At 36.3% G+C, this 12,348-nt stretch overlaps 1 protein-coding gene across 1 annotated transcript; it reads left to right on the top strand.

Moving 5' to 3' along the window:
- The first annotated feature begins 7,328 nt into the window (after positions 1-7,328).
- On the top strand, positions 7,329-11,925 carry LOC112735141 (uncharacterized). Its single transcript, XM_025784711.2, has 5 exons — positions 7,329-9,171; positions 9,277-9,481; positions 9,581-9,711; positions 9,796-9,887; positions 11,842-11,925. The coding sequence occupies exons 1-5, from the start codon at positions 7,329-7,331 to the stop codon at positions 11,923-11,925; spliced, it is 2,355 nt and encodes a 784-aa protein (XP_025640496.2).
- The last annotated feature ends 423 nt before the right edge of the window (positions 11,926-12,348 follow it).

Below are 12,348 nucleotides of genomic sequence, written 5' to 3'. Positions count from 1 at the left end.
AAGTGGGAATTATGGATAGTTAGGCATGAATTTAAAAGTATATAGAGTATATATATATATTAGGTGAGAGCTTAGGTTAGTCAAAGATTCATATTATAGCTCACTTGACCATACATATATCCTTACCTTTACCTTAGCCCCATTACAACCCTGAAAAGACCTCATGATGTTTGCATTGGTATGCTAAATATTTGTTGATTGGTTAGATGAAGAACAAAGTTTAGAAAGCATGATTAGGGAGAGTAGAGTGACGATTGACCCTAGACACTTGAGAGTTTGAGTGATATACACTACCAGTGAGGGTTCAATGCTTAATTCTATGTTCCCTGCTTTCATGAGCTATCTTCTTACAAGTTTACTTGTCTTTTATTGTATAATTTGAATTAGTGAAATTTGATTTATGTTTGTCTTGAAAAGCTTATTTACTTTTAACCAAGTAGGTAGAAACATTTTGCATTTAGTTGCATTCATATAGATAGGATTGCATTTCATACTTTCTACCATTCCTCTTCATCTTTATAGCTTCTCTTGAGCTTAGCATGAGGACATGCTAGTGTTTAAGTGTGGGGAGGTTGATAAACCACTATTTTATGGTTTATCTTGTGCTCAATTGAGTGGATTTCATCAACTATTTAAACACTTATTCATAATATTTGCATGGTTTTATATTTCCTTCCTGATTTTATGCTATGATTGAAAAAATGCTTCTTTGATCTTATATTTACTTATTATTAATCCTCTCCTATTACCATTAGATGCCTTGATATGTGTGTTAAGTGTTTTCAGAGATTACAGGGCAGGAATGGTTCAGAGGACAGAAAGGAAGCATGCAAAAGTGGAAGGAATACAATAAGTTGGAGAAATTGCTAAGCTGTCCAGCCTGACCTCTTCGCACTCAAACGGCTATAACTTTAGCTACAGAGGTCCAAATGACGCGGTTCTAGTTGCATTAGAAATCTAACGTTTGGGGCTTCGATTTGATATATAATATGTCATAGTTGCTCTGACGCTAGGCGACGCGAACGCGTGATCCACACGAACGCGTCGCATCTGCGAACTTCAATCCGCGCGACCGCGTGGACGACGCCTCTGCGTCACTTGTCCGCGACCTGAACGTACCAGAATACACAGGGGGCGATTTTTGGGCTATTTTTAACCCAGTTTTCGGCCCGAAAAACACATATTAGAGGCTATAAAGTGAGGAAATACATCCATTCAGAGGGAGCTCGCCAATTTTCACTTTCCATGATTTAGATTTAGTTTGAGAGAGGTTCTCTCCTCTCTCTCTTAGGATTAGGATTTAGGACTTCTCTTAGTTTTTAAGAGTAACTCTCGATCCAGGTTTAGTATTTACTTTAATTTATGTTTCTATGCTACTTTTACTTTAATGCTTTTATTCGTATCTATAAATGTTGCCAATTTGGCTTATGAACCCTTTCCATGTTATGATTTGAATTAATGATTATTTGAGGTATTTCAATTATTGATTACTTTCTCTTTAATTTGTGTTACCATTGCTTTCCATCTAAGGACATTTTTATTCCAGCAATTTTACTTTTTCCCCTTTTGGTCTTGGTTAAGAAATCAGTAACTCAACATTATCAAACTCAACATAACTGATAATCGCTATCTTGCTAATTGAACTGAACTTCAATAATCCCAACTTTTTCTTAGGAATTAAATAGGATTCGAAGGTCAAACTAATTAGTCCCTTGACTTTCCTTTGCTTTAGTAAAGGTTAACTAAGTGAAATTTAGATTCAACTTTCATTATTGTTGAGAGAGATAATTAAGTTGGACTTCCAATTTCTCTTACCTTGCCAAAAGTTTACTTTACAGTTTTATTTATTTTAATTGCCATTTACTTTACTTGTCATTTAAATCACTAGCTTCTCACCTTCTAAACCCCGATTACAACCTTTATAGCCAATAATAAGAACATACTTCCTTGCAGTTCCTTGAGAAGACGACCCGAGGTTTGAATACTCGGTTATCAATTTCAAAGGGGTTTGTTACTTGTGACAACCAAAACGTTTGCACGAAAGGGATTTTTGTTGGTTTAGAGACTATATCTACAACGCGACAGTTTTTATGACATTCTTTACTGGCAAAAATCCTGTTCGTCAGGCGTTTATGTATCCGGTGGTAATACGGAAAAACAAAATGCTTAGAGTCACGGCTAGGCTCAAAAAGGTGCAAAGCACCAAAAGAAGCTTTGTTTAAGAATCAAGAAAAACTAAACTAAGAGAATCAATAATATTGTCCAGATTCTAGTTCCAAGAGTAGACAATACTTCTGAGTTTCAAAGGAAAGTGAGATGCCAAAAATGTTCGAAGTAAAGAGCTATTCGCCCCGCTTATCATTTGGAACTGAGCTTCATTGAAAAACTTTAAGACTTATTGTATCTCTCGCTTCTTTTTAGTCCTACTTGTTTTTAGTTACTTGAGGACAAGTAACGGTTTAAGTTTGATGTTCTGATGAGCGGATATTTTATACGCTTTTTGATGTCATTTTCTTAGTGTTTTCAGTATGGTTTGTTGAATTTTATGATGCTTTGTAGGTTTTTATGCAAAATTCACTTTTTGGATAATACTTTGAGCTTTTTTGTTTTTATTATGATTTTAGGTGAATTTTGGGTGAATTTGGCAAGTTTCGGCAAAAGTCTGATCCAGGGGCAAGGAAAGCATAGCAGATGCTGTCAGAATCTGACCTCCATGCATTCAAACGAGCATTTATGGATCTTCAGAGGTCCAAATGACGCGTTCTCAATGGCGTTAGAAAGCTAACTTCCAGAGCTTTCTAGCAATATATAATGGTCTACACGTTTCTTCAGATTAGACTGCCCAAATTTGGCATTGAACGCTTAAACTACCCCCTTTCTAGCATTCAACGCCCCAAAGGGACCAACCTCCCAAGTTGAACGCCCAAACTAGCGTCCAACGCCACAAGGGGAGCAAAGAATCAGCATAGACACTCCCTAGAGGGCATCCAATTCCCACTCCTTCAAGTTAGAAGTCAAGCTCAGCCCAAACATTCACCAAGTGGGCCCAAAAGTGGATTTTCACATCATTTTACTTAGTTTATTTCATTTTTGTAATTCTTAATTATTAGTTTAGTATAAATAGAAGTAAGATCACTCTTGTAAAGAGAGCTTGGAACTTTTGACTTTAGATCTTCACCACTTTTGAACATTATTCTCTGTACAGTATAAGCAACTAAACCTACTAGGTTAAGATTAGGAGCTCTGCTGATTCCTATGAATTAATACAATTACTTTTCTATTTCAATGAGCGTCTCATTCTATTCTATGATGCATTGTCGTTCTTCATCCTTATGAATCTCACTTCTACATGAGTTCTTATGAGTCTTGGCCCAGATAGTATTGAGCTACAGCTTGAGGATGCATCACGGGTTCCAACAGAATTATCTAGATTAATCGGGGTATGTGACATATAACCTCGTTAGTCAGGGGCAATTGAGGTTCCTGTGGCTCTAAGGGCTAGAACCATAAGAGCAGCAGTCTCTGATCCGAAAGATCTGACCTTGTCTTTGGCCTTTTGAGTAGGATCATCAATGGGATTGACTTGCGTGCACTTCACCCTCTCCCAGATTGATCTAGTCCGTTCGGATGTTTGGTCTGGACCTGAGGAGATTAATGACCACGACCATGGCTTAATCAATTACAGCCTTGCCATTGAAGGAATCATTCATCATTGAAGTAGAGAGTATGACGTGTCAATTCAGAAGAAGAAGCACCTCCGAAGCCTTAACTACTGCTAATTACTGTCTTTACATTCAATTGTTATTCCTTGCTTATGCACCTACAACCAAAAACAACTATCCTTTTATTTACCTAAATAAGATATGCAAGATAACCACAGCTTGCTCAATCCAACAATCCTCGTGGGATTCGACCCTCACTCACCTGAGGTATTACTTGAAGGACCCGGTGCACTTGCTGGTTCAGTTGTGCGAGTCATAAATTCACGCACAAATTATCTCTAATTAACCGATTTAGCGACCGCTACCTTAGCGACCAAATTAGCAACCAATTACATTCTCAGCCTATTTTTATATCGGTTGCTAATTCAGTTGCTAAATTATAAAATAGCAACCAATTTAGCGACAACTACTTTAAAAGTAGCTTTTTAAAGTAGGTCGCTAAATCAGTTGCTATTTTAATACTTAGCAACCGGTTTAGTGACCAACTTCTTAGCAACTGATTTAGCGACCAACAATTATTAAGCTTCTTTTTATATTGGCTGCAAAATCAGTCACTAAATTAAGAATAGCGACTAATTTAGTCACCAATAGACTCTAAAAGCCTTTCTTTTGTTTTGGTTGCTAATTTGGTTGCTAAATTAGAAAATAGCGACCAAGAGTGGGTGGTCGCTAAATCGGTCGCTAATTGAAATTTAGCAACCTATTTAGCAACCAACTTTTTTTTCTAAAAAATTTTGATTGGTCGCAAAATCCGTCGCTAATAATGACCGCTTTTGTTGGCTACTAAAATCAGTCGCTATTCTAAAACTTTCTTGTAGTGCAACTTTATAAATATGTTTCTTTGTCTACTACAGAGGTAGAATACATTATTTTTGTTGAAGCTTCTTAAGAACTCTTGTGGATGAAGAAATTTCTACAAGAGTTAGGCGTCAATCAAGAGAAGTTTGTATTATTTTGTGACAACTAAAGTGTTATCCAACTCAGCAAGAATCTAATGTTTCATTTTTTATCGAAGCACATAGAGCTGAGGTATCATTGGATATGTTAAGCGCTTTAGATGAAGTCATATGCATTTGAGAAGATCCATACCGATTATAATGATTTAGATATGATGACTAGGAGTCTACCTTTAGTAAAGTTTGATTCTTGCAAAGAGAATGCGAGCTTGGTAGAGCAGCCTATCTCCATTTGAGTCGATAAGAAAAAAATTTGTTGGTGAATCCCTAACTCAAGTAGGACCTACAAGCTAAATAAAATAAAATAAAAAAAGAAATAAAAGAGTAAAAGAAAAGAGAGAAATTGTGCATGTGTATTAACACACTTAATAAAATAAAGAAAATAGAGAGAGGAGCGTGAGAATCACCATCGTCAAAGAGAAGAAGAAAAGGAAAAATGATAGTCTAATTTTTCACAAATTAAATTGGTAAACTTCATTTCTTTTGAAATTTTAGTATGTTGTTTCTCGTGTAGAGATGAACAATAGGATATAACTTGTTAGTTGTATTGTCTTCTCTTTTGTCTGATTTGAGATACCCACTTTGTGGAGGATTTATATTGATTCCATCAGTTTTGATGATGTGTTTTGTTGATTGTTGAGATAACCTAGTGCTACTAGAAAGACTGATTGTGTACCTATTATTTTGATAGTAAAAAATTTTACTGGACTAGGTCCCATGGGTTTCTTTTAGGAGGTTTTCCATGATAAAAAATTTGATATCTAATATTTTAATTTCTGCCATTGTATTTACTTCTTGGAGTATCTTTGGTGTTACTTATTTAATCGGATAAGTTATAAAAAAATTATTTTTAGTGTTTTTGTTGTCAGACAGTTCTTGTCTTTACTTCAAATTTTCCCAACAATATGTAACGTAATCCTAAAGATAATTCCCTTTGTCGGGCGTAATTAAATTCATTGTACATCATACTCGTAAAAGAGCTGCTGAGAGTCACATTGACTCGTGTTTTTTAAATATAAAAAAATAGAAACGTTAAAAACATGACTCTTAATCTCTTATACTACAGAGGATAATCATCTTTGCAAAATAAACATTCGATAATTCTGTTCATACTTTTGTTTTTATTCTCTACAACTATTTTCTAAACGTTAAAAATATATGGCAATGATAGTTCTCGATATAGCAAAATTTAAAAAATAGCATAAAATATAATATGTAGTCATTTTTTCCTTTCTTCTTCCTTTGTTAACTTTGGCTACATGATGTTGTGTTAGAAACATGATTTTGAACACACGAATTTTTATATTTTACTTTATGCTAATATTATTATTAAACGGAAAAAAAGTTTCTACGCAAACTTTTCTCACTAACATTCAATTAATTGAAAAACAATATTAATTATCTTAGTTAAATCTATAACACCTATATTGAGGTTTATAGAAGTTGCGTGTATTTCTTACACCAAAAATGCTATTTTTTTAATAAACAATGAGACAAAAATTGTTGGGGCCACCGTGGGGAGCTCTTGACCATTGGGGAGAATTCGGGGAAGAATCAAGCGAGAGAACATAAGATGAGAAGCAATGTTCTGAAAACCGGTTCGAACCGGCCGGTCAAACCGGTCGAACTGTGAACCGGACACTAAAGCAATTCGGTCAACAAAGAAAACCGCAGAAATTAATAACCGGCATTGAACCGACAAACCGGCCGGTTACCGGTCGGTCGAACCGAACCGGGACCCGGCCGGTTTTTTAAGCTGGCAGCAAAACGTCGTCGTTTTGCAATAGGGGAACCCTAATTCCCTTTTCTGTTTTCTCCTTCGTCAGTTTTCGTGCTTCGCCTTCACTGCAGCGTCCAGCCTCCAGCGTCCCAGTCCCACACTCCCACTCCCATAGCACAACACCGACGAGGCCACGAGGCCACGACCCACCACGATCCACCGGCCACCACTGTGAGAGACAGAACGCCTGAAGCACTCAACGCACCAACCTCCATCGTGCCCTCAGCAGCGTCGGGCCCTCAGCAGCGTCGCCCTCAGCAGCGTCGCGCCCTCAGCAGCGTCGCGCCCTCAGCAGCGTCGCCCTCAGCAGCGTCGCGCCCTCAGCAGAGTCGCGCCCTCAGCAGCGTCAGCACGGTCAGCGCCCTCAGCCACTTCGCCGTCAGCTTCTGCCTCTGAGAGAAAGCAATAGAGAAGCAGCAGCGTTGAAGAACTGAAGTCCTCATTTCCAGGTAATTTTTATTTTTTAATTTAGTTATGAACATGATTTTGTGATGAAATCTGATACTCTGTGAACTCTGTGAACAAAGAATTTTGATGAAACGCTGAGTCTCTGAAACTGTTATGACTTATGAGTGAACTGACTGAACTATGATGAAGTCATGAAATATGAATTGATTTTGTGAATTCTGATTTTGTAAAATCTGATAGTGTGAACTCTGATTTTGTGACATGATTTTGTGATTTTGTCATTGTGAACTCTGGTTTTGTATACTCTAATTTTGAGAGATGATTTTGTGAATTGAATTCTGAATTTTTTGAACCTGAGATGTTGTTTGTATACTCTGATTTTGGAATTTGGATGTTGTTTGTTCATTTGCTGTGAACTTGAGAGTTGAGATTATTGGGTTGGATTGCTGGTAATATTTAGGTATGGAAGAAAGTATCAACCAAGACCTACCTAGGAATAATAATGCTGAAAATAATTCTGCTTCGAATGAACGTTCTCTTCCTCCTGCGAGTAGCGAAAATCAGTCACAAACTTCTAGTGTTAGGGGGAAAACTGATCCTGCTTGGAGATACGTTGCTTTACAGAATATAAATGGAAAGCCGCATTACCAATGCTTATTTTGTTTGAGTACTTTTGGGGGCGGGGGAATTAATAGAATGAAAAAGCATTTGGCGAAGATAGGTGGAGACATAAAGAAGTGTTCTAAGGTCCCGTATGATGTAGAAAAACAAATGGAAGGTTTGTTGAAAGAGATTCAGAAAAGTAAAACTAGTAAAAGGAAAGTAAGTTTCAACGAAGAGGGTACCGATGAGTGTGAGGATGCAATTGATGAAGCAATAGCGCAAGAGGAACAACAAACTCCGAGTCAGTTACCAACTAAGGAGGTTGTTGGAGGCGATCCAAAAAAGAAAGCAAAAATCATTATTCCTCCTATGTTTGCACCAAGAACAACTCCGGGAAGTCAACCAAGTCTGAAAAGCGTGTTTCAAAACAAAGAGGCGCTTCATGAAGTTGATAAGCGAGTGGCTAGATGGCTTTTGGATTGTAGGATTCCTTTCAATGCGGTTATGTCACCTTTTTTTCAAGATATGTTGGATGGTGTAGCTGGCTTTGGGCCTGGTTATAAAGGTCCTTCTTACGACTCTTTGAGGGTTAATTTATTAGCCGATCTCAAAAGGGAGTATCAAATGGTTGTTGATAGCTATAGGTCTGCTTGGAAAGAAACTGGATGTACTCTCATGGCTGATGGTTGGACAGATCAAAGGCAAAGAACATTGATTAATTTTTTGGTTTATTATTCGAAAGGGTTGTGCTTTGTGAAATCTGTAGATGCCTCAAGTATGGTTAAAAATGTTTCTAGCTTGTGTGACTTGTTTTCAGAGGTGATTGAATGGATTGGACCTGATAATGTTGTTCATGTAGTGACCGATAATGCTGCGAATTATGTTGCTGCTGGTAGGCTTATTAATAAGAAATTTGAAAATATTCACTGGTCACCTTGTGCTGCTCATTGCTTGAATCTTATTCTAAAAGATATAAGCAGCATGCCAAATATTTCTAGCCTTGCAACACGTGCTTCGAAGATTACCGTGTTTGTATATAATCATACGGTGTTCTTGTCCTGGCTAAGACAAAAAGAGGATTGGAGGGAGATTGTTCGTCCAGGTGCAACTCGTTTTGCCACTGTCTTCCTCACATTGATGAGTATCTTTAAGCGCAAATCGGAATTACAACAATTGGTTGTTGATACACACTTTACCGGACACAAATTAGGAAGGAGTGTTAATGGGAGAGCTGTGAGTGCAATTATCCTAGACAATAAATTTTGGGATGATTGTTTTACTGTATGCCAAATTGTGAGTCCGTTGATTAAATTGCTGAGGTTGGTAGATGCCGATGATAAACCATCATTGGGAATTGTTTATGAAGGTATGCTGAGGTCAGAAAATGGAATCAAAGAAATGTTCAAGCATAGGAAGAGTGCATATCAACCTTACACAGAGATTATCAACTCAAGATGGGACAAACATTTGAAAAAAAATCTTCACGCAGCAGCCTATTTCTTGAATCCTGATTGCTTTTTTTCTGAAAATTATAGAGAATCACCTGATGTCATGCGAGCTTTACTTGATCTTGTTACATTGCATTGCAAGGTTAATAATTTAGATTCAGTTGAGGCAATGAAAGAAATACACATATATAGAGATCGAAAGGAAAGCTTTGATAGGCCTGAAGTTGTTCCAGCTGCAAAAAAACTTCAACCTGGTAATAATATCTGTTTGATAATAAGCTTTAGTTATTTACTTATTTTATGTTTTGATTTCTTTAATTTGATAACTAATACTTGAGATATGGGATTGTAATTTATAGATGAATGGTGGAGGTTATTTGGTAGTTCTGCTCCATGTTTACAAAAAATGGCAGTTCGCATTCTTAGCCAAGCATCTGCTTCTTCAGGGTGTGAAAGGAATTGGAGTCTTTTTGATCAAATTCATACAGCAAGAAGGAATAGATTGGAGCATGATAGGCTAAGTGATATTGTGTATGTTACATATAATTTGCGTCTTAAATCCAGGTAATTTATATTTCATCCTTTCATTTCATATCATTAGATTTTGTATAGCTAATATACTAGGCTTATCATATATTGTATTTAATTTGTTAGGAATGAAAGAAAAAAAAGAAAGCAAAAGTCCCAATATGATCCAATCGATATTGAAACTATTGATAAGGTTGATTTTTGGGTGACGGAAGAGGTTGTTGAAAAAGAGCCTGATCTTCCAAGTAATATTGAAGACTTGCTTGGTGAGTATTATAGTTTATTGAACATACAATAAATTACAATAGCTTTGATCTTTAATTTATTGATAATGTGTTATATTTTCTTAGATGAGATTGATGCTGATTTAGATCAAGGTGGTGGTGGTGGTAGTACTAGTACATTTTATGCTGCACCACTTGATGCTGCTATGTTATGTTTGGTTGTTTGTTTGTTGACTTTTGAACTTTGAATTTGTATTTGAATGAGATTATAACATTTGATTTATGTAGTACTTTTAATTTGAATGATATTTTCAAGTTTAGATTAGACTATAATTATATTTTTATGTGCTTATTTATATTTTAATTATTATTTTATTATAAAACGGTTTTTACGGTTCAACCACGGTCGGACCGGTTGAACCTATGAACCAGTACCTAGAGCGGTTCGATGACCGGTTCGGTTTTCAGAACCTTGATGAGAAGACATCACATCCAACTCAAAACCTTAAGGTATCAAGTTAATGGGTCTCTCATCTTATAAACTCCTCACTCTTCTTTGCTTTCTTTGATGTGGGACTAACTTCATTACTCTTCACACTTGCAACACTAATAAAAATGTCCAAGAAAAAATTTAGATTACATAGCCACTATTCTAAAAAATATGATTCTAATCAAATCTACAAAAAAAATTAAGAAAAATACAAGAAGCCAGAGAAAAAAATATATGAGAATTATATTGTAAATCATATCCACGTAAGGCAAGTCTATATGGTCAAGACCAAAGGACTCGAAATATGAAGATTAATTGAATATTGAAGACACATAGTCATAGCCACTTTTGAGTCAACTTTTATCAACACATGAATGAAATCCATATTCAATGCCAGATCGCACCAAAATAATGTTCCATAGCTCAACAAACGTCGCTGTATAGGTGCCTAAGTTAGCACTATAGTCTGCTAAGAATTTTTCTTCATGAACCCTGAGGATTTCTCCACATGCCGCTTTCCCGTCTTTCGACACAAAGCCATCTGAATTAAATTTAATGGACAAGGATTTGGGGAGTAACCAATACACCTATTTCTCCATAAAGTTAGCCACCCTCCTCCTTACTCAAGAAAACTCAACTTGGGTCAAGTGGTAGCCTTTGGCTAAGTAGAGAGTTAGTTCATAAAAATTACCTTCATCAATGGCTATATCTCTTTCAAAAGTGAACTTATTCTGATGAAACCATAGTGAATTTTTAGTGCTAGCAAAAAGGAAGAGCCGCAACGTGACTCCTATGATGTGGGATTGAGATGATAAATTCACTAATAACCAATGGACCAGGGATAAGGTAAAAATGTTACCTGAACACAACCTTCTATCTATACTCTTTCACGTGCTATGTGTAAATCTGCAATCACAGAGAACGTGAAAAAAAAGACTCATATGAAGATCCAGAAATACTGTAAAAATTATCCGGAGCTATATGTCTTCTAAAGCGGAGCCCATTACTCAATAATGCCTCTTTAGTAACTAACCAACAAAAACTCTTAATTCTTTGGGGTGTTTCAAGCTTCCAAATCTTACAGTAAAGATCGACCTTATCATCCCCAAAAGGTTTAAGTTAATACTATAAGCGATTTAATAGTAAACAAACCATTGGAATTTGGGAGCCACACAACTATATCCTCTCCCAAGGCTGGCTCTTGGGCCTTTAAGGCGGTGAAAAGGGTTGCCACTAGTTCTCTCCCGGAATATCTGTAATGCGCTCTAAATCTCATCCATTTCCAGCAATATAATCACAAACTCTCTCACCAAGGATGTCTTCATTTACATTACTCTGAACAAAATCAACTAAATTATGGATGCTTGGAACCCAATAGTTTTTCCAAAATTTGACGCTATTACAAAAAACAACTCTCCAAACTATATTTCTTTCAAATTTCTATGACACTTGGGAAATATGCCTTTCCAAGCATTTGAACAGAAAATTTGTTTCTTCATAATTGAGATAGGATCAGTGCCGTAACCATACTTGTTGTGCATTACTATTACACAAAGGGAATCTCTGTCTTGGACTAATTTCCAAGCCAACTTTATCAGATTAGCATTATTAACCATACGAGCAGATCTGAAGCCTAACCCTTCTTTCTTTTTCGACAAGCATAATTTGTCACAACTCACCAGGTGCATCTTCTTGGTAGCAGCATCACCACCTCAAACAAACTTCTTACAAATGCTGTCAATCTGATCAAAAATATCGAGAAGTAATTTTATACTCTACATAATATAAGCTGGAATTGTAGCCAAAACTGATTGAATCAAGGTCGAGAGAGATTTCGAGCCTTCCAAATACTCAACCGACCTACCTGCCATTTATCAACGATAAACTGAAAATCTGCTCTCTCGGATCGACTATACAACATGCATATATCCAAGTATTTTTCTAGATTCGAAATTAATCTCATTTCCAAAACACTACTTAAGTTAGTCTTTCTATTCTGACATATATTATTACAGAAGCAAATACGAAAATTTTTTAAAGTTTACTTTCTGATTAGAACATCAGAAGAACAAGTAAAAAATATTCCCGAATAATCTCAACCTGTTCCATAAAACACAACTATGATAGAGCTGGACTCCTCTTATTCAGTGTGGTTGACTCCTAAATTTTGTGTTTCATCATCACTAAGA

Source organism: Arachis hypogaea, chromosome 13, assembly GCF_003086295.3.
Source record: "Arachis hypogaea cultivar Tifrunner chromosome 13, arahy.Tifrunner.gnm2.J5K5, whole genome shotgun sequence".
Classification (NCBI taxonomy): Eukaryota; Viridiplantae; Streptophyta; class Magnoliopsida; order Fabales; family Fabaceae; genus Arachis; species Arachis hypogaea.
This window is presented reverse-complemented; position numbering and strand designations above follow the sequence as displayed.

What these genes read in the sequence shown, in the direction of transcription:
- LOC112735141 (XM_025784711.2), top strand. Translation starts at nt 7,329, where the DNA reads ATGGAAGAAAGTATCAACCAAGACCTACCTAGGAATAATAATGCTGAA. An exon ending in AATTTGCGTCTTAAATCCAG is followed by an intron (nt 9,482 to 9,580) that starts GTAATTTATATT and finishes TAGGAATGAAAG; the next exon opens with AAAAAAAAGAAAGCAAAAGT. An exon ending in TAATATTGAAGACTTGCTTG is followed by an intron (nt 9,712 to 9,795) that starts GTGAGTATTATA and finishes ATATTTTCTTAG; the next exon opens with ATGAGATTGATGCTGATTTA.